This window comes from Phycomyces blakesleeanus (assembly GCF_001638985.1).
Source record: "Phycomyces blakesleeanus NRRL 1555(-) unplaced genomic scaffold PHYBLscaffold_20, whole genome shotgun sequence".
Taxonomy (NCBI): Eukaryota; Fungi; Mucoromycota; class Mucoromycetes; order Mucorales; family Phycomycetaceae; genus Phycomyces; species Phycomyces blakesleeanus.
Window position 1 is genome coordinate 511,534 of NW_017265153.1, and position 19,024 is coordinate 530,557.

Below are 19,024 nucleotides of genomic sequence, written 5' to 3' on the forward strand. Positions count from 1 at the left end.
TGTGCAAAATGACCTCTTCCACTCTCTTTTCTACTCTTCTACTCTTTTTACTTTACCAACCATAAGACATATAATTCTTTCTTCTTCCTTTTGCTGCCTTATTAAAGTAACGCTGCTGGTCACAAGTAAATATACTACTAAAATAACAAACCACCTTTTACTACCAAAACTTTAAAATCTTTACTTTTTTTTTTATATATATCTTTCTTATGTTCCTATCGTTTGAGTAGTAACGAAAGAAATCCAGTGCTGATTGGCCAGAAGGAAAGGCGCCAAATCCAGAGGCTTTTTACACAATTTAGGAACCAAACTCTTCTTCCCCCCCTCTTTTTTTTTAATATATATATATATATCATTTATATCAGTATATACAGCAATAAATAGCATGGTGTGCACCAGTACTAGTGCCAGATTCAGTACTAGTTCCGGTACTAGTGAATAAATAATAATACAATAGTAAGCATGAAGAACAAAAATCATTAGTATTATTAGTATTATTAGTACTATTAGTACTATTAGTATTGGGTATCTTGATAGCATAAATATGAATGCAATTGATTTTATTTTACTAAAAAAAGAAAATATAGTGTGGGGAAAGCGTCTTTTCGTTCTTTACCAATTTTATTTTCGATAGATAAAATATCTTACTATAGAAAAAAAATATAGTATATATATAATATATGTTTCAAAAGTATCTTTATTGTTTCAATAATATCTTATTATTTATGCACATTTTGAACTATAGTTTACAAGAAAGGAACAAATAAAATAATATAAAATAATATAAATCAGCTATAAAATAATCGGTTATTTTCAAGTGAATTATGGTGTAATGTGATGTACCTATATATATATACATATAATATCCCTATCATACTATGGTTTGTTTTGCCCCTACATTACTCCATCTATACTAACCGCATACACTTACACTGATAGTAGTACTTATACTCTCATCAGTAACAGACATAGTTACAGTTACAGTTACAGTTACAATGTCATGGTAACTAATGGCTAGACTATATTATTAATTTTGGTTTTTGGTTTTTTGGTTTAGCTTGACTTTGACTACTTCTATCGACCACTATTACAGACCTAACAAATAAATAAAAAAGGATTATTAGATGTGATCGCTTACTGCACTTTAGGACTATAATGACTACACCCTACCCCATATCCTCCACTATTCTAATATTTCTTCCTTTATCTCAACCAAAGAAACCAATGTAATTGGTTCGAATTGTTTATTTTACCATATCAGTATATCATACTCGTCACTCTCTTTATTTCTTTATCTTTTGTGCGCGCATATATAGATATATAAGCGATTGACTAATGACAACAGAAATCCAAAAAGAAAAGAAACAGCAAGGGTCGGAATCGTGTCCGTGTGTTTCCAAGATCACCTGATGCACGGTCCTTGTTACACTAGTGTGAAGTTTCTTTCTTTCTTTCTTTCTTTTCGGCGTTACATTCCGTCACCGATCGTGTGTCCTGGTTAGTAAAATAAGAGAAGAAGAAGAAGAGAGAGAGAGAGAGAGAGAGAGAAACCTGATGTTTTTTTTGGATTTTTTTTAAGGTTTACATATGGGAAATAAAACAGAAGGAAAAGAGACAAGAAAAGACAAGAGGAAATGCTTATGTGGCAGTAATTTGTCAGTCCTCGCAAAAAGAGAGATCAAATGCAGTAGAATCGTATTACAGCGTCTTATATAAAGTGAATATATATATATATATATATATATATATATAAAAGTAACATTCTGTCTTATATTTGCAATATTTGTCCCAATATCCAAACAAAGACTACCTGCTTTTGAGTGGTTTTTATTTTATTTTATTTTAGCCAGGAAATTCGATTTTGCTATACCGAAAAACAAACGGCAGAAAAACCAGAAAAAAAATACAGACTTTTACAAGATTTGGGAAACTAAAAAACTGAAGCGAGACAGAAAAAAAAAGAAGAAGAAGAGTATGTAATTCAGCAGAAGAATGAAAAGTTTTCTGGGATCAGTGATATTGGTAAAGTAGAATCTTGTTTCCGGACAGAACCACGCGATATCTTGAAAAAGAAATATAGAGTAACCATCTCTCAAGACAGTATCAGTACCTAGCATACGTGACATGAACAGCATCGCAGATCTGTTTTCGCATATTAAAGAAATTTATCTGCTTGAAGAATTTGCGCCAGAAGATCCATTAAAGAAAAGATTCATTGACAAAGACAAGCGGAAAGGCTATTCTCAATTCCTTTAAAGAGATTCCATAAGGCCTTGATGAAATACTTGCAGAAAGTACGTTAAATTCATAGGTGAAATTAAAAAAAAATGTTGTAAAAAAAATGTCTGTCTGTCTGGAAAAAGAAACAATGACTTTAAAAAAAAAGATAAAAGAAAAGGTATATGTCAGAGAAGGCTATATTGAGAAAAGAGAAAACAGAATTAGCTACAAAGAGAACTTCAGGAGGTAACCTTGTTAATATGGACCGCTACAATAAAACACTTCGCCCAAATAGAATCAACGTGTTCTATATGGGCTCTGTATTTGAGTTTCTTTGATACTCTGTTCTGTCTCACGTTGACCAATCGATTCTTTACCAGGCCAAAGATAATTACAGGTTTGACAAAGTCCTGATAAGAACCTTTGGGTGGTACCGTTTAAATACTGGAAATGACCGTGATCTCACTTCCTACACTGCGAGAGAGCGCATGTGGAGTAACACGGTAGGTAGCAAAAGCCAAAAAAAAAAGTATAGGTAGACTGTAACAAGGCTTTAGAGACTCTAGTTTCAAACTTATAAAGCAAGGCGAGATCGTTTTGTAAAATTCAAGACATGTGCGTTTACAGGTTCTGCTCAAGGTGTTCAACAAAGTATTCAGGTTATTTGAGGAGCAAAATGCCATTATTCTACTACAGCTACTCGCTTTCGGGAGTTTTGGTTAAGCCAAGAGATTATTCAGAGTCCGTAAGAATGTGTAGACAAAAGATTTTCAAAGGCTTATTATTAAAGACATGGTAGAAGCATCAGAAGAAACCTCATCAGTCCTGAAAAATTGCTATCATCTATTTTCGTTTCGAATATAAATAATATAATCCAGAACAGCGACAATGAAAAGGAATCCTTTCCATATGTTTTTAACTTTACAAACACAATGTACGTACTCCACAGAAAGATAAAGCATACCCCCTTCAATAGGTATCCATTTCTACGCAATCTCAAATATGTCTTTCAAAGGGACAATCTGAACTGACAAACTTTAAAAATACTGACAACAGACAAAAGAAATAACATCTTTACTTATAAAATACATTGAATATAGTGATTTTCTATAAGAAACAGTAATTTAATATAAGAAATAAAAGTAATCAAATTTCAAACAGCATAATAGAAGTAAAAAAAATTAAACCATTGTTCTAATCATAAAGATTTGTACCCTTCAGAATTTGTTACAAGCCTCTTGATAAAATTGTCTTCTTTAGCAATTAATGTTCCTCTCATTTCTTATTGGCACTAATGCTTTCTTCAAGAAAATAAATGTTATATGAAATAAGTGCAGTCTTCAGAATGTACATCCAAACTATCTTTCTTGAAAACATGATAAAAAAAATTTTTTTTAATTCTATAGCTCATACTTTCACGGCTCTTTCGCAGTTATCTCACTTTTGTTGAGAAATATATTGCGAAGAGTTGGTCAATATGTAGTGACATTATATGCTCTTACCCATACTCTCTCATTGCGATGGTACAGACCATGGTAACAATAATATGCTAACGCCCTTCTCCTGCCGAAACTTAGTTATTACACCAGTCTTGGAAATGTCCACACCCTTCCTTCCCTCTCAGTCAATCTCTACTATCTCTCTTCTCGTTTTCTCTGTACTCTAGAATGCGTCATCTCTTTGGGAAGACATGGCTATGGGATGTGCTTTCATGAGCTCTCGCAATTTCTCACTTGAGAAAATACAGGATTCTCAAGAATATCCTATAAAAAATAAAATTCAAAACAAACCCAGCGGTTGCCTCTTTTTCTGCAAAGCAAAAGAGGCCCGCCAACTCTCTTGATCACAAAACTCCCTACAAGCAAAAAATATATAGCTTGTAATTTTAAAAATGCTCATGATGCAAGTAGACTTGAAAAATGAAAAAAAAGGATATGTATTCATTAGCTAATATATATATATATATATGTGTGTGTGACATTAAATAGATACCATTGAAAATATAAAACACAGAAGCTACCATATGTAAATATTAAAGACTTTTTTTTATGGAGTTTGATTTCAAGTCCAAAGAAGACGCTGAGAAAAAAGTTTATTTCAGCCATTTAGTACGCCTATGAAATTACGGATACTCAAAAGATAAAAGGATATATCAGTAACAAATAATTGGCAGACGATTTTGAAGTAATTATTATATTTACAAATATCATATTATAAATACAAAGATTTTAGCGATAATATTTGGATATTAAACAGCATAATTCTTGATGGTTGCTAGTTAAGTACCCAACATCAGATCAACAAAAACTCAATACTGAAAATAAAAGCAGATATCGGTGAAAAACAGAAAAAGGTTTTTTAATGATAAAATTGATTGATATTTAAGATTAGACTAAATAAAATATATATATATCTTGGTAGAGGCAAAAGGATTCTCTAAAAGTTATATAATTCATATTTACTACAAAAGTAAGTAATACAAAATTGAAGAATGTCTATTTCATAAATAAGTAAATTCTACATTTAGATCGAGCATATAAACAAAAAATTGCAGATCTTTAGATTACCAAAAGAATTGTAACAATAATGACTTGTTTTTTATAGATTGCTGACACATATATAAATATTACTATTGACTTTATGTAAAGTAACTTACATACTGATAGTATTTTATTTATTTTTATATTGAAGAAGTATCAAACAAAAAAGTCATTAAGTTGAGAATTTAAAGACGTAAATTTATCTTATGAGAAAGTGTAATGAAATTTGTGCAAGCGTATAGTGGCAAAACCAAGTCTAGTAACTTTTTAGTTGACTATTTCATTGGATTTATTCACAAGAGAAAAAGGCTTGATATCTCTCACATTAAACTAGGCAAGGCTATCACTACTGTAAAAGATAAATATAGCTAATACAAAATCATAGAGGTGTTAGAGGCAAAATTATAAAAATAGAAATAAATAGGGAAAAGATCTATCTCACTGATATGACTTGCAATAGAGTAATACTATAAAAATTATATGATTTTACTTTGAGAGTCTTTGGTTGGATTTAAGAAACAAATTAATAATATTTCAACTTTTCAGAGCTTTTAACTTTTACTGCCAATAATTCTATTAAGCTAATTTCATTTCATATAATACAGTCTATGTCTTTGATCATTTACTTTGCCCCGTGTCATTGACCTCTGAATTTGTATAGAGCAAACTGGTAATTCAAGATTAACTCCTCAAGTCTCAAGGAGCAGTATAACTTTTGTTGACTACTTAATCTTCCTCAGTTTGTCTCTACAATGGCATCTTTACAAACGATACGTCAGCATTGCCTTGTATACATGTGGAACTGCAGTTGAATGAGTTTCTGATCTTCTAAGAATACGCTGGTATCTGTCCTCTGTTTCTTTTCGCACAGATGGTTGATCAGTGCATTTATTCTTATAGTTGCACTCGGTGTTTTATTTATTCTTGTTGGAATAAATCCAACACAAGTCTCTGTCATTGTAGTAGAAATATGTTTTACTTCTTCCACAAGCAATAAAAAAATAACTTTTTGTTTTGTCAATAATTAAAATATACTTTTATTTTAGCAGGTTAAACTAGATAGAAATAAAATAGAGAGCAAGTCATATAAATTAGATATATAAAGTAGCTATAGAGATTCACTATCATCTTAAAAAATAACTTTAAGATAATATTCATTTACAATGAAAGAGAAAAATAAATGCAAAGTAAAAATTTGAGCAAAATAAAATATAAAAAAATCAATTTAAATCTCGCACTTTTGGTAAATTAGTAGAAAAGATAGTTGGTTTGCCACATTGATTAGTGGTGTTAGCAAAATATAACAATCTTGACAATGAGATAAAAAAAGTTTTATGATTTCAAATAAAAAATAAATAAATCAAATTATTATACTCTCTATATGATATATATGTAAAAAAAAAAACGTTTCTATTATGTTATTTCGCTCTTAAATACAACTTTATCTTTTTCACTTTTTTTTAATATTTTTACCAAACTCTAGAACCAATTTGATTGGTTAATTAAAATAAATTAGTAGCATATCTATTATTATTAGTGGCAGCCACATCAATTTCATTCATAGTATATATTTAATATCATACTGATAATATCTATGAAATTATATAGAAATATCTACTTTAAATTAAATATTTGCTATTGTTGTAAATGAGTATTGACTACTGCTGTAATTGAGAATAAGTCTGAAGGAAATAATATAAGGCCTCAGCTATTCCAGTCAAAGGTGTCTATTGATTACTTTATTATTTAACACACAGATTTAGCATGCATAATAGTGATTATATTTCATATGATGATATCACCAGAATATGGAATACATCAGTGGATTATTATAAGCATAATTATAACTCATAAACACATTTACTTTCGATGTTAATACTTCATTGGGACTACACACATTTATATAATTAATCATACATTAATTATCCCAAGATCACGTTGCTCTGATTAAGGCTCAGATAGGATCGATTACCTGACCCCAGTCATATAATTTTCCTGATCCAAAATAATATAAAGAGCAGTAGTAGTTCAGTGTAGGAACCTGGTCAAACTTTGATACCAAATCTTTTCTCAATAAACAAAACCTACACAAGTTCTCACAAATCTTCGTTCCTCATCTCAAATCTTTAATTCTTCTTCTTAAAAACTTCTTCAACTTCAACCACCACAACATCTATAAATGTGTAGTATATAATATAAAAAGTGCTCAATGAAACATGACGCGTGTTGAGTTATGGTGTGTGGTGCAACTGGTCAGAAATATAATATATATTATATGTATAGTTATATTCTTGTGATTTCGCTCAGGACAATCCAACAAGAAGGAATTTAGACAATGAATGGGACTTGAAATAGATGTAAACAGATATATGGACAACAGACAGATAGACAAACGGACAAACGGACAAACGGACAAACGGACAAACGGACAAACAGACAACGGACAAACGGACAACGGACAAGCAGACAAACGGGCAAATGGACAAACGAACAAGCAGACAAGCAGACAAACGGTGAGACAGTACTTGTAGATCCTAACAGTGTGCAACTTAGTATTTCCCGCAGGACAATAGCTCAAGCTCAGTGACGATGTTCAAAAGAAATATAGAGGAAAACTGAATGAATTTTATTGGGATAAAAACGTCTCTCTTATATACTAATTGACAACTGCGTCCAAGGTGACAATCTAGATACATCTTATGCTAAATTATGATTATTTAGAAGAGTGTACAGGTCTTCGGGCATAATCACAAAAGGAAATAATCAAAAATAATAAAAAAAATAAAAATAATCAAACTACTAAAAAATATGAACTCTCGGGAAGCATACTAAAGAAGTAATATCAAGAAGTGTAAAGGAACAAGTGCAATGCAAAGGGAAGCAAGCTAAAAAGGAAATAAAAACCAAGGAAAAAATAGAAAAAAAGAGAAAAGTATTTAAAGTCCAGCGGGAATTTAAATGTCGATAGCAAGAAAAAAGGAAAAAGAGGGAGAGAGAAAATAAATCCAAGAAATCGGATTTTGTCGTGTCCGGAGATGGAGTCACGACTTTGCACTGTCCATAACTTAATAGTCTGTCCATAAGCTGACGTCACATCAAACAAATATACATTTTTAATTAATGTTGAAAAATTTTATAGCACTTGTGTCAAACATCAAGAAGCCCGCTTAGCTCAGTTGGTTAGAGCGTGGTGCTAATAACGCCAAGGCCACAGGTTCGACCCCTGTAGTGGGCATTTGATTTCTCGTCTAGAAGAGATTGGTTCTATTTTATAATTTGTTTTACTTGTCGTTCCCGATCTGGGTGTGTCTTTCTATTATTTTAACTTGTATAAGTTTTTATAATAGATCACCACCAACTAGGACGTTGTGAATAAATAGGAACAGATAGGAATATAGAGACTTGAATGCTTTTTTATTGATATAAATCTTGAAATATTTATACAGATTTCGTAAAAGTGAAACTATCTAATCTAATTATTTTACCCAAGACATTGGTTTTATATTTATGTAAAGCGACATAATATGTCTTGGTTAACAAAAAGAGGAACAAATCGGTATAACATTGAGGACATATTTTAAAAGATAATCACCGAGTGAATATTTGATTAAACAACTGTTAGCTACAATATCAACTCTGAGACATTATCTTGACAAAATAGTAAAGCTTAAAGGTGGTTAACCACAGTGTACTGAATCCTTTAATCTTTTTAACGCATTATACATTAACTGCTGGGGAAAATTCGTAATATGTGTTTGGAGAATTGTAAAAGACAAGTCAATCTATAGCAATAAAATAAAAGTTTTTTTATTATTTCTTTGCTTTTATATATATTCCTTGGTCCGTAGTAGATTTGTAGTTTTGGCTTTTTTATAGTAAAATGAATACTAACGCAGATTAGAAATGTCACGTATTGAAGATGTTATTTTAATGATCGAGCCTCAACCAGGTTATTTCTTTTTATTTCTTTATAAATTTTGTAATATCGAAAGCAAAAGTGTCTTTATAATGCTTTCAAGTCCTTATAATATTTATACAATTTACTCATGTTCAGTTTTGCAAAAAGTATAAATGTACTAGGCGAATACAGAATATCGCTTTTTCATATATTCTGTCCAGAAATAAATAAGCTATCTGCCTTGTGTGAATTTATATAAAAAGAATATAAAGCTAGAATACACACACACATACACACACGGATGTATCGTATTTTATAAAGGAATAAAGGTATTTGGCAATAGATACAACTTATCAATGTGGCTTATAACGTATATACATTCAAGTAGAAATAAATAATAATAAAGTTTGAAACAATTTTGGGCACCTACAAAGTCGATTTGTGCTATTTAAACAGCTGGCGAGAATTTCATCTCTATAGATTTAGAACTGTCACCATTACTTTGACCATTATTAATATGCGATGTCACAGAAAGACCAGGAATACTACCAGATCCCGAGGATGACGCTGAAGAATAGTCTGGAAATGTGCCCTGGCGCTTGATTTTCTCCATAAACCCAATAACACGAGCAAGATCCAGATCAGGAGGGTCACTCTCGATTGCTTGTGTCAAAGGCTTTACGAGCTCGTCAATCTTATCAATAGATAGATTACAGCAAGCCGCAATCAGCCGTTTACAATGCATTTCTTTATCAGCGGCCTGTGTCCGCAAGCTCTGGATATCTGACTCTAGATCTTTGTCATTCCGTTTGTAAGCTTCAATTCTCGCTTGTAACATCTGAACCTGCAGTTGAAGCTGATTTGGGTCTTCGGTATCAGTAACAGGAACATCAAATAAAGCATCGATGTCTTCGTTTTCATCAAACGAATCAATCATATCTGGATGAGGCATATCCCCCCGGTTTTGAAGTATTTCCTCTAGTTCTGCCCACCCAGTCTGAAGTGCCCCTTCAAGATCACGAATCGTTTGATACGTTTCTGAAAGTTGCTGGGATTGGGCTTGTCGTTCTTCCAAAGTCTTTCGTGTCTCATCCAATTGCTTTGTTACCCTTTCAAATTCTTCTTGCGTCTGCTGAAGTTCTTGGTCTCTTTCAGTCAGCTGACCACTGTACTCTTCATCTAATGCGTCGACAATTCTCTGAACGGCTATCGATATTTTTTTGGGAACATTTACAAATTAGAGATTATATATAAAGACTGAAATCCAAGTATTTGGTAAGCCTTACTGGACACAATTTCACGTCCTCTTTGGCTAGGACCATAAGAACGTTTAGCATACATTGACGTTGCTGTAAAAGATTTATCTGTTTTTGAGGACGAAGATTCGGTTATATTTGTTCGGTCCTAATTAAAATTAAAATTATCATTAGGATTGTTTTTTTTTTAAAAAAGTATATTAACACAGATATACAATACTACTTTTCCCCTTATTTTTTTAACAGAAAGCATTTGCACTTACATCCTTTGATTGATAGTCTTCGAGTACTAGGCCAATCTTATTTTCGGTCTTACTATTGGCACCTGCTTGTATCAGCAACTCGATCATCTCCGAGCAATCAAGTCTTGCGGCGATTGTAAGTGCAGTATCTCCCATATTATCTTGTACATCAATCGCTGGCTTAATAAGACCTTGAGTAGTAAGTACACGAATAATATTTCGAGTATAAAATAAAGCTGCATTCATTCGGGTATGAACTCCTGCCGTAAGTGCTGAATGGTGAAGTACTGTCCGATTCTTTTGATCTGTTATCCGTACAGAGTCTTCTAATATAGCAAGGATAGAAGGAAAAGATTCGTTGTCGTAACTATTGGTTACCATGACAGCACGCATAAGTGGGGTTTCTCCCGCATAGTTCTGACGGCAGATATCAGCGCCCTTTGATACTAATAGTTCAACAGTTTTTATACGTGCTAATGCTGCTGCCCAGTGTAATGCCGTGTGACCTTGATCGTCAATCACAAGATCGATATTGAAAATAGATGAGGCGTTACCGTCTTTTAAAAGTTCAGGAATGTGGTCAGAGTTATCCGAAAGAAATATGGCCATGAGAATGCGGCGATGACGTTCACTTGTAGATTCTTCTGGTGATTTTGTAATATTCGGAACAGAAGTGGCTGCAATCTTTGCCTTTTTACGTCCTCTTGTTTCTTCATGAACAACAGGTGTAGAATGCTGTTGCTTTTGAGTTTGTGCATGACTGTGTCGTGTGGACGATAAGTTGGATGACCGATTACCAGTTGATGGTTTTCCAGGGGATCCATTTGTTGCATTTGATGTTGAAGGTTGTGTAGTAGATTGTCGTGGCTCAACATACTGTTTCCGTCTCTGAGCAGCTATAGCCTGCTCTTTTGTGGGAAGTTGTTCTTCCTCATTCTCATTCGTTAGGGTAGAAATATCGAAATCGAAAAGAGGTGCAAGTAGTGTCATGACATTATATCGTTCTGCTAGCTCTCTGCCTTTCGCACAAGGAATCCTACATTTTTTTTGAAAGTTAAAAAGGAATGAGTTGTGGAGTATAAAACAAACTAGAAAACATACCAAGTTCCCTGGTACTTTCCATAGCCACCTTGGACTTTCTCATGCTCTCCAGAGAGGACCTCTCTTTCAAGAATCTTTGTGCGTTTGCCTTTCTCAATGCCTGCAACCTTTAGAATCTGAGTGGCATTCATATAAGAGTCTGCTCTTCTACGCATAACTGCAACACCCTGCACGACCATCTCGAACACGGGTACACCTGAGTAGACGGCAGAGTATATTCTGCTAAATGACATTGATTCAATAAAGAAACGTATGTAAATTAAAGTAGCAGTAGTGCTGTTTCAAGCGTAATCTGTTACACACGATATAAAGCACAAAAATGAAGGGAAAGAAAAAACGCGTCGGGCAAACTTGGCTGTGGCCGCGTTACTTCTCACTGACTCCTGTGGCTGGTTTTAACAGGCCGCATAAGAATTCTCAAGTCACCGATCAGCCCCTATAGCATTGGCCTAGTCCAGTCGGGGACACTTCCATCAAACTGCTCTCGATTAACTGCTTGTCCCGATAATTGGAGGGCACCTACAAGTGATCCACCCACCCAAGCCCGACTGTTTCTCGGGAACACTTGTCCTGATTTGGAAGAAATATCAAAGAAGTTTATCGACGGCAGGAGGCCACAGATCTTGGAATATTTAGCCAATTTTATCTTGCCCACTAAGTTATTGTGCAGTCGTGTTTGGAATCCTGCCATCATACTGCTTCCACCAATTAAGAGTATAGAAGATATAAGCTCACGTCTTAGGTCTCTTGGGACCTATGTTTATATTCATGGTTACTAAAGGCTCAATTGTAATTCGCGTGGCTTCATTTGTTGATATACCTTTAGTACAGCGTCTAGTACACATTCTCCAATACTACAAAGCTCTTCATCGATGGGGCTGAAGAGAATCTCAGCTGCATGTTCTCTCACCCACCCAGGGATTACTAAGATACCATCTTTTCCCTTCAGACGATAATAGACATCGTTTGCATGACTATTTTTGTTATCACTATCACCGATATCTTCAGTCATCCCATCTGCTCCTGTAGGAGAAACAAAGAGGCATTGGAGCTGTATGTCTTGAATTAACTCTGATGTTAAGCTGCTATCTAGCACTTGACGGTGAGGATAAACTGAAATGGAGGAATGAGAGCTGGCATCAATTATACTGGCATGGTTTTTGAGAAGCTCTTTCAATCTTGATGCAACGGCTCTTCCGGCCAAAGGAGTTGTCTTCAATGCATTGGATAAAGGTATCGCAAAACTAATCTAATAATATAAATTTGAGTAAAATAACTAATATGCTTTTTATATTTATGTTTGTATTTACTGGTAATACGATTGTTTCCAAATGTCCACAATCAATAACAAGGCCAGTCATTTTTCCTGTAGTCAATAGGGCCAGAAGATGATTTGGAAGAAATGAAATGGTCGGGATGTGGAAACGATGAAAGAGAATGCTTGCAATAATCTCTTTAACCTTGATGGGTATCATGGGTGATTCACAAATAATAACCTTGTGCTGACTTGGATCAGCCAATAGGTATCTGTACACACATACATATTTACATATGTATGTATATGCATACGCACATATATACAATTAGGGTTTGTGAAAACAACATTGATATGCTATACCTGAAATAAACATCCTGAAGAGCGCCACCCAGCATAAATTCAACTCTTTCCATGGCATTATTTTCTCTCATTAAATCTTGATTATACAGTTCCACAAGCTAATAATATGTTTATAAATTATAGCACTGTATATCAAGCTTCTATAAACAATAACCTGCTGATCACTTGGAGTTTGTCTATCTTGGTGTAGAAACTCTCGAAAAGATATAATGTGTCTGGGTCGGGGTTCTCCTCCAAATCCTACTTTTATGTACAGCGAGCCGATATCCAATACAATCCGATCTTCGGTTCCAAAGGTTGGTGGTCTCTGTAGTAAATGGGATAGACTTGCGGTTGTGGCCGATCTTAAGGATGCCGTTCCTAATCGTGAGAGTGATGAGTATGGGAATGTTGAGGTCATTATCTGAAGAATAACATTGACTAGAGAAAACTGTGGTCTGAGTTGATATCACTTTCTTTTTGCCTCATCTTTTACTCAAGTAACACATGATCAAGTGACGCACATTTTGGTTAAAGCTCGAGAACTCTTCTCTAATATATATGTCTTCTTTATTGTTTAATTTTATGGATCATTATGAACCAGGAAAATAAAAATAAATAAATAAATAAATAAATAAATAAATAACTAATGCTTAAGTTCAAATGTACTTTATTTTATTTGTTTAATCCTTATTGATCGTCGATAGTAGTATTGCGTACTACAAGAACAGGACAAGGGCATTCATGTAGACAGTGTTCGGACACAGAGCCCAGAAATACGGTCTGTAAGGTAGTGAGTCCACGCGATCCCACAATCAGAAGATCTATTTTTTCTCTTGCAGTATACTGAGGAATTAGCTCTTTAGGATCACCAAACATGACGTGTTGCTCAATTGTTACGCCTAGTTTTGTTATGCGTTCCTCCAATTTTTGCAGTGATGGATCATGATGCGCATCCAAATATTCTGAATCCTTTCCATCCTCAGATTTATGACGATATTTTGCTTCACGTTGTGGTTTGACCGTAAGACACACGATATGATCTGATTCAGGTCTTATGATGTTCTCGATCGCCCATTTGAATAGTCTATTAGCATCATCAGTACCGTCGTAGGCAATCGCAACTCGTCTTTTATCTACAATTGACATTGATTGCATGCTATTTTTAACGATAGTAAAAATAAGAGTGAGAGTAATAGAAGAATGATAGAAATAATTTAATATAAGCTTTTACTTATATATTTTTGTCAAAGTTATAATAATCTAAAATATATCAATATTTGACGCGGGATTTTATGTCTCACCGATCTCAAAGAACGAGATAAATAAAATAAAAGGCCTATCATCATATTAGGTCAATACAGTCATCAGCTTAACTATTGTTATTTTTTCTTATATATCAAGAGAATATGGCTTGAAATCTATATATCATATGGCTTCCAAAATACTAAATAAAATAACGACATTAATAATAATAAAAAATCCCGAGGAATCATAAAAGGCCAAAAAAAACAAGCCAATTAAAGAGAAAGAAGTGTGCCGAACATTAGTAATATAAACCATATCTTTCCACTATGAAGCTATAAAATGAAACATAATCTCCAAACATCTTGAACAAAAATAGAGTAAAAATTTAAAATTTATTCACTTCTTAATAGAAGGTAAGAAAAAAAAAGGAAAAACAAAAGAATAATCTTGAAAATTCAGAAAGTACCATCTCGACATGTATCAATTCGCGATGTCCCTATCTTTCGTCATTCATCGGTTGACTTTATCATCATATTTTTTTCAAGTTTATTTTTTTGCGGTTTATGTGCGTTTAGATCACGCAGTCTTTGGTATAGACATTGTCCGCACTCTGTGTTAGAGCCAGTATTCTAGGCTAAAATTTACTATTAAATAAAAAAATAAGACTGCTTTACTTTGAAATTAAAAATAGAAGGTATTTTAAACTAAAATGTCTAATTATGGATATTTCTCTAATCTGATACTTTAAAAAATACAAGTTCGTTCAAATTATTGGATATTATAGTGTTTATACTTGAAATTGAGACGATGTTAGTTTTTTTTTGGACGAATGAAAATTAATTTTTAGACAATTCTCTTACCTTTTTTGGACAAAAAAAAAAAGAAGAGACATGAAAGAATAAAATTTGGGATAGAAGGGGATTTAGTTGAGACAAGGTAAAAATGACTAGAATGTTCTTTACCTGTAAGCATCTTTAAGTTGTCTTAAACTAATATTAAATGGGTAGGTCTGTTGTTGGCATTTCGGAAATATCCTAGGTTTTTGGTATTACAGGAGTTGAAAACCTACACAATCAATATTGAATATAAAGAATAAAACTTCAAAGAAAAAGTGCATAAGTACTTTTGACGTGTTAAGTTCATTGATGTCCAGAAGGTACAATTCTCCGATCTCCTGCTTTACAAGAAGATGCTTGGAAATTCTCTCGAATACTCCATGTCGTAAACTGCGAAATCTAACACTTACCTTGTTTGTAAGCATATCTCCAAAGAAAATTAAAGGCAGTTTAGAAACGTCTCCAGTTCTAAAAACACATTGATGAGAGTTTCTGTGATATTTTAAATTATTATAAGTAAAATAGGATACAAGCAATACATAATTGTTTTTTTTTGTATAATCACCAAAAAAGAAGCCAAGCTTAGTTGACTGCGATTTTATAATCAATTAATCACTCTGCTAGTACATTTTAGTAAACTTTCATTCTTTTGTGTGCTACGAATATTAGGGATAGTAAGATCAGAGTAACGGAGGTTTGAGTTGAAATAATGGTAGACTATAGTCTTTTAATGTGATCAAACTTCTTGTACTGAATGGAACAAGGGGCCTGTGCTAGGTAAATGATTGCCAAAACTTAGAGAAAGAGATTATTACTAACTCAATCATTGAAATAAAATGTCTCAATAGTAGTTTTTATGATACACACAGAAGGAATAGAAGAGGGAAGAATGGATATAAAAGGAGCTGACATATATGCAAGTCTTGTAAGGGCATTTTCTTCTGACAATCACCTAAGCCTCATGTCATTTTGTTTTAATATTAGTAAAAATAAATTAATTAGAGTCAATTAGAAATAAAATGACAGTTAGAATTTTTGGTAATTTATTGAAAGACAAGAAAAAAGAGAAACAAATATATTTAATATTGATTTAAAGTAAAACGTAGAAGTTGACGATACACTGTGTATTTGGTGTATTTCTTAGGGTACACAGCAACTGCTTTCTCAATTGACAGAGTAAAATTTATTTATTTTCTGGATTAGCAAATTCATAATGTGATATTTTATAAAAAAAAATTAAATCCATTATTAGTAGATATGCTTTATCCATATAGGCGAAAATTTATTTACAAATGTGTGAAAAACTTATTCGTAATTTGTGAATAATTAGTGAAAATACAGTATATTTATTTGCAAATGTCTCAATAATCATTCTTTGTCACTAGAAGAGTCGTTGGTATTCACATCTTCCAGACGTGTACTATAGTCAGGCATCTTTCCCTTTTTTTGCTTGTTTGAAGAAGAAGTCTCCAAAGGCTCGTCAGAGAGTGTAGATGCTGAAGATGTAGGAGTGGTAGATGTGTTTGGCGATAGAGAGCTGGATTGTCCAGTGGGTTGGGATGTTGATGTGAATGCATTAGAAGTTTCGCTTTGTGATGCAGATCGCATATCATTAGTAGGAACGACACTAAGCGCTTCTGCAAGAATTTGCATACTATGAAATATTTGACTTTGAACACCTTCTAGCAAACGTAATCTTTGAACCATAGATTCACGCGTGGTCTCCGCCAACGTCTGTAGCTGTTCTTCATTCAGAGACTCAGGAAGTGTTACAGAAGTAACCTGGCCAGGTGCATTTGAATGCAAGATCCCAGAGTTTTGTCCCAAGAGAGGTATTAAGGGAATCATTCCTGGAATTTGGGATTGAAGAGGGGTGTGTATTGTATGCTGTGTATGAAGCGTGCCTCCCTCATGAGATGAATCCATTCTGGTAGAAAAATGAGGAACTTGATTCATTGTGTGCGAACTATGAAATCCATTGAAATGATTGTGTTGATTGTTCTCAGAGTGCTGCCGTGTTTGATCTTGTGGGTGGAATAATGGGTGGTCATTTGTATGGTTGTTATTTTGGCCAGCTTCAACAGGAGGTTCCTGAGCTTGTGCTGGCGGCGCTTGTGCTTGCTCTGGAGGCGTCGGCTGAGATGCTAACAAAAAACAAAGAAGCAACATTATTCAATATTAACATGTATATTGATAATACAATTACTTTTAAATCCATACCATTCGAAAGTACCGATCGACGGCTGTTATTCATAAGGGTAGTAAGAAATTAGTATTGGTTTCTTATCAATGTTAATGTAATACTGGTAACTAACCAGGTTGGGCAGCTTTGTTGTCTTTCCAGCCAGCTTCGCAGGCAGTAAAAGTGAAATATATGACCACATGGTAGCTTTTTTGGTTGATCTAAATTTTGATCAATATCTCCCGGAGCATCCGCATGTCCATTGTTATCCACTACTATAGCATGCATCTCTTCTCTACAAATAATACATGTACTGTCACTTGTACGAAGTAAATCTTCTGCACTAGCGTCTGGATAAAGTTCGTTCATGTTACGGGTCGCTCTCCGGTAGCGGTACAAATCACGGCATTTCTGGATGAAAGATCTAAAGGTGACATATACATCACGGACAATATGTAAAGGAAGCTGGTAGAAGAAACAAAGGAAAATGAAAAACACGATGTAGGTAATAAGCTTGAAGAAATCTAAGGTGTTTGTATAAGTATTTGTAGTTTAATTAGCTTATTTGTTGCGCTTACCTGTGACAAGATCCAAGTAAAACACATACATGGATTTCCCTTCCCATGGTTCTTGTGAGCGCATATCAACGACATTAAGTATGTATTTTCCAATAATTGAAGTCATGATACAAATCAATATGGTATACTAATAAATTATATAGTTAGCTATTTAACCTTTTTTTTATTATGAAATGAATGTGGATGGACAAATATAACTTATAAGCTTACCTCAAATCCAAACATTATCATCATATTGGGACCTTTAGTGATGGTAACATTAATAGCGTGGCATGCCAGTAGAATATCGATGAGTAAAAGAAGTGCCATAAGGTTCACCATACGGACATGAAATGTCATACGATGAGACGGAGATTGTTCCATCTAGAAGAGTATCAATACACAACCTAAAAATATCCTTTATTTATTCTGTACTCACAAATTCAACTCTGTCTTGACAAAGCCAATGAAATATCTTTAGGAAGAGTAAGGTCGCAAACACAAGTACAAACTGAAGATCGAATTCCTCGCGAAATATGGTCATTGCGAGACAGGTTTCTGTTACAGCATACCACGAACGTTCATACAGATGCTGTTTCTAAAAAAGTTAGATCGACTTACTCGCGAGCTTTAATATCCGTACCTCTACTTCAATCGCTCGAAGTTGGCCAAAGAAAATGGATTGCAAAGTCTTGCCCATAATAATAGAGAAGAGTAATCCCAGGTTCAAAAGTACCTGTTTCACATACGTTGAGTTTAGTCGCCTATAGCTAATCAAAGCTTACCATCACACATGAGCTAGATTTTGAAAGGTAGACGCATGCTGCATAGAAGTTCGAGTTTTGATGTAATGCTGACAGAACAACGCCTAGCGCGAGCATAAAAGACGCTCCACCATAAACAGCGAGTCTCATTATTCGTCTTTAGGGAATGTAATGGTAAGCAGGACTACTAAAAAAGGAGCAGGAGAACCTAGGCGTTTTTATTTTTCGCTCAACAAAGAAATTTCTGATAGACTTTGTTGGCTGGTTAAGCAAAGTACGAGAACTACTCCTGCAATAAGCGTTGAGACTCACGTGGCTAGGCTGAGAGTTTGCACACGATTGCATCGTTCATTCGTCAGGTTGAGGTGCATTTAGCTATAATGCTATTTGCACCAATATGGGAGTTAAACAGAAAAAAGTAATTTAATAGGTTTTGGAAATATTTCTTAGACAAACATGATTTAATTTGATTTATGATAGGCAAGAACACATGAATAATGAGAACCTTTAATAAAAGAGGACAACTTCAATGAAAATGATAAAACGTTAAGAAATAAATCAAGTTTAAATAGAATATGATTCG

The 19,024-nt window shown here is 33.8% G+C and overlaps 6 protein-coding genes and 1 non-coding gene across 7 annotated transcripts; 2 read left to right on the forward strand and 5 right to left on the reverse strand.

The window, feature by feature from the left end:
• Positions 1-2,670: 2,670 nt before the first annotated feature.
• PHYBLDRAFT_70460 (hypothetical protein) lies at positions 2,671-3,957 on the forward strand (the record flags this gene model as incomplete). The annotated part of the gene is made up of 5 exons (XM_018442286.1): positions 2,671-2,723; positions 2,860-2,965; positions 3,099-3,154; positions 3,627-3,755; positions 3,798-3,957. The coding sequence occupies 5 exons, from the start codon at positions 2,671-2,673 to the stop codon at positions 3,955-3,957; spliced, it is 504 nt and encodes a 167-aa protein (XP_018287922.1).
• A 3,964-nt stretch (positions 3,958-7,921) lies between these two features.
• PHYBLDRAFT_t197 lies at positions 7,922-7,995 on the forward strand. The gene has a single exon. It is a non-coding gene; the product is annotated as a tRNA-Ile (tRNA).
• Positions 7,996-8,675: 680 nt separating this feature from the next.
• On the reverse strand, positions 8,676-11,490 carry PHYBLDRAFT_182666 (apses-type HTH transcription regulator; the record flags this gene model as incomplete). Its single annotated transcript, XM_018438656.1, has 4 exons — positions 8,676-9,864; positions 9,945-10,062; positions 10,178-11,192; positions 11,258-11,490. 4 exons carry the CDS (start codon positions 11,488-11,490, stop codon positions 9,107-9,109), a joined length of 2,124 nt encoding a protein of 707 aa, XP_018287923.1. The 3' UTR covers positions 8,676-9,106.
• A 203-nt stretch (positions 11,491-11,693) lies between these two features.
• Positions 11,694-13,275, reverse strand: PHYBLDRAFT_70458 (hypothetical protein; the record flags this gene model as incomplete). Its single annotated transcript, XM_018442285.1, has 5 exons — positions 11,694-12,011; positions 12,078-12,506; positions 12,568-12,784; positions 12,876-12,973; positions 13,030-13,275. 5 exons carry the CDS (start codon positions 13,273-13,275, stop codon positions 11,694-11,696), a joined length of 1,308 nt encoding a protein of 435 aa, XP_018287924.1.
• A 234-nt stretch (positions 13,276-13,509) lies between these two features.
• PHYBLDRAFT_56292 (hypothetical protein) lies at positions 13,510-14,039 on the reverse strand. The gene has a single exon (XM_018440209.1). The coding sequence runs from the start codon at positions 14,001-14,003 to the stop codon at positions 13,545-13,547; it is 459 nt and encodes a 152-aa protein (XP_018287925.1). The 5' UTR covers positions 14,004-14,039; the 3' UTR covers positions 13,510-13,544.
• Positions 14,040-16,266: 2,227 nt separating this feature from the next.
• On the reverse strand, positions 16,267-16,939 carry PHYBLDRAFT_159712 (hypothetical protein). Its single transcript, XM_018434044.1, has one exon. The coding sequence runs from the start codon at positions 16,784-16,786 to the stop codon at positions 16,307-16,309; it is 480 nt and encodes a 159-aa protein (XP_018287926.1). The 5' UTR covers positions 16,787-16,939; the 3' UTR covers positions 16,267-16,306.
• Positions 16,940-17,207: 268 nt separating this feature from the next.
• PHYBLDRAFT_135526 (hypothetical protein) lies at positions 17,208-18,694 on the reverse strand (the record flags this gene model as incomplete). Its single annotated transcript, XM_018429727.1, has 6 exons — positions 18,463-18,694; positions 18,321-18,413; positions 18,117-18,269; positions 17,909-18,061; positions 17,699-17,825; positions 17,208-17,644 (listed from the first exon to the last, which is right to left on the reverse strand). The coding sequence occupies exons 1-6, from the start codon at positions 18,589-18,591 to the stop codon at positions 17,208-17,210; spliced, it is 1,092 nt and encodes a 363-aa protein (XP_018287927.1). The 5' UTR covers positions 18,592-18,694.
• Positions 18,695-19,024: the final 330 nt, after the last annotated feature.

What these genes read in the sequence shown, in the direction of transcription:
- PHYBLDRAFT_159712 (XM_018434044.1), bottom strand. Translation starts at nt 16,786, where the DNA reads ATGATTCCCTTAATACCTCTCTTGGGACAAAACTCTGGGATCTTGCAT.
- PHYBLDRAFT_56292 (XM_018440209.1), bottom strand. Translation starts at nt 14,003, where the DNA reads ATGTCAATTGTAGATAAAAGACGAGTTGCGATTGCCTACGACGGTACT.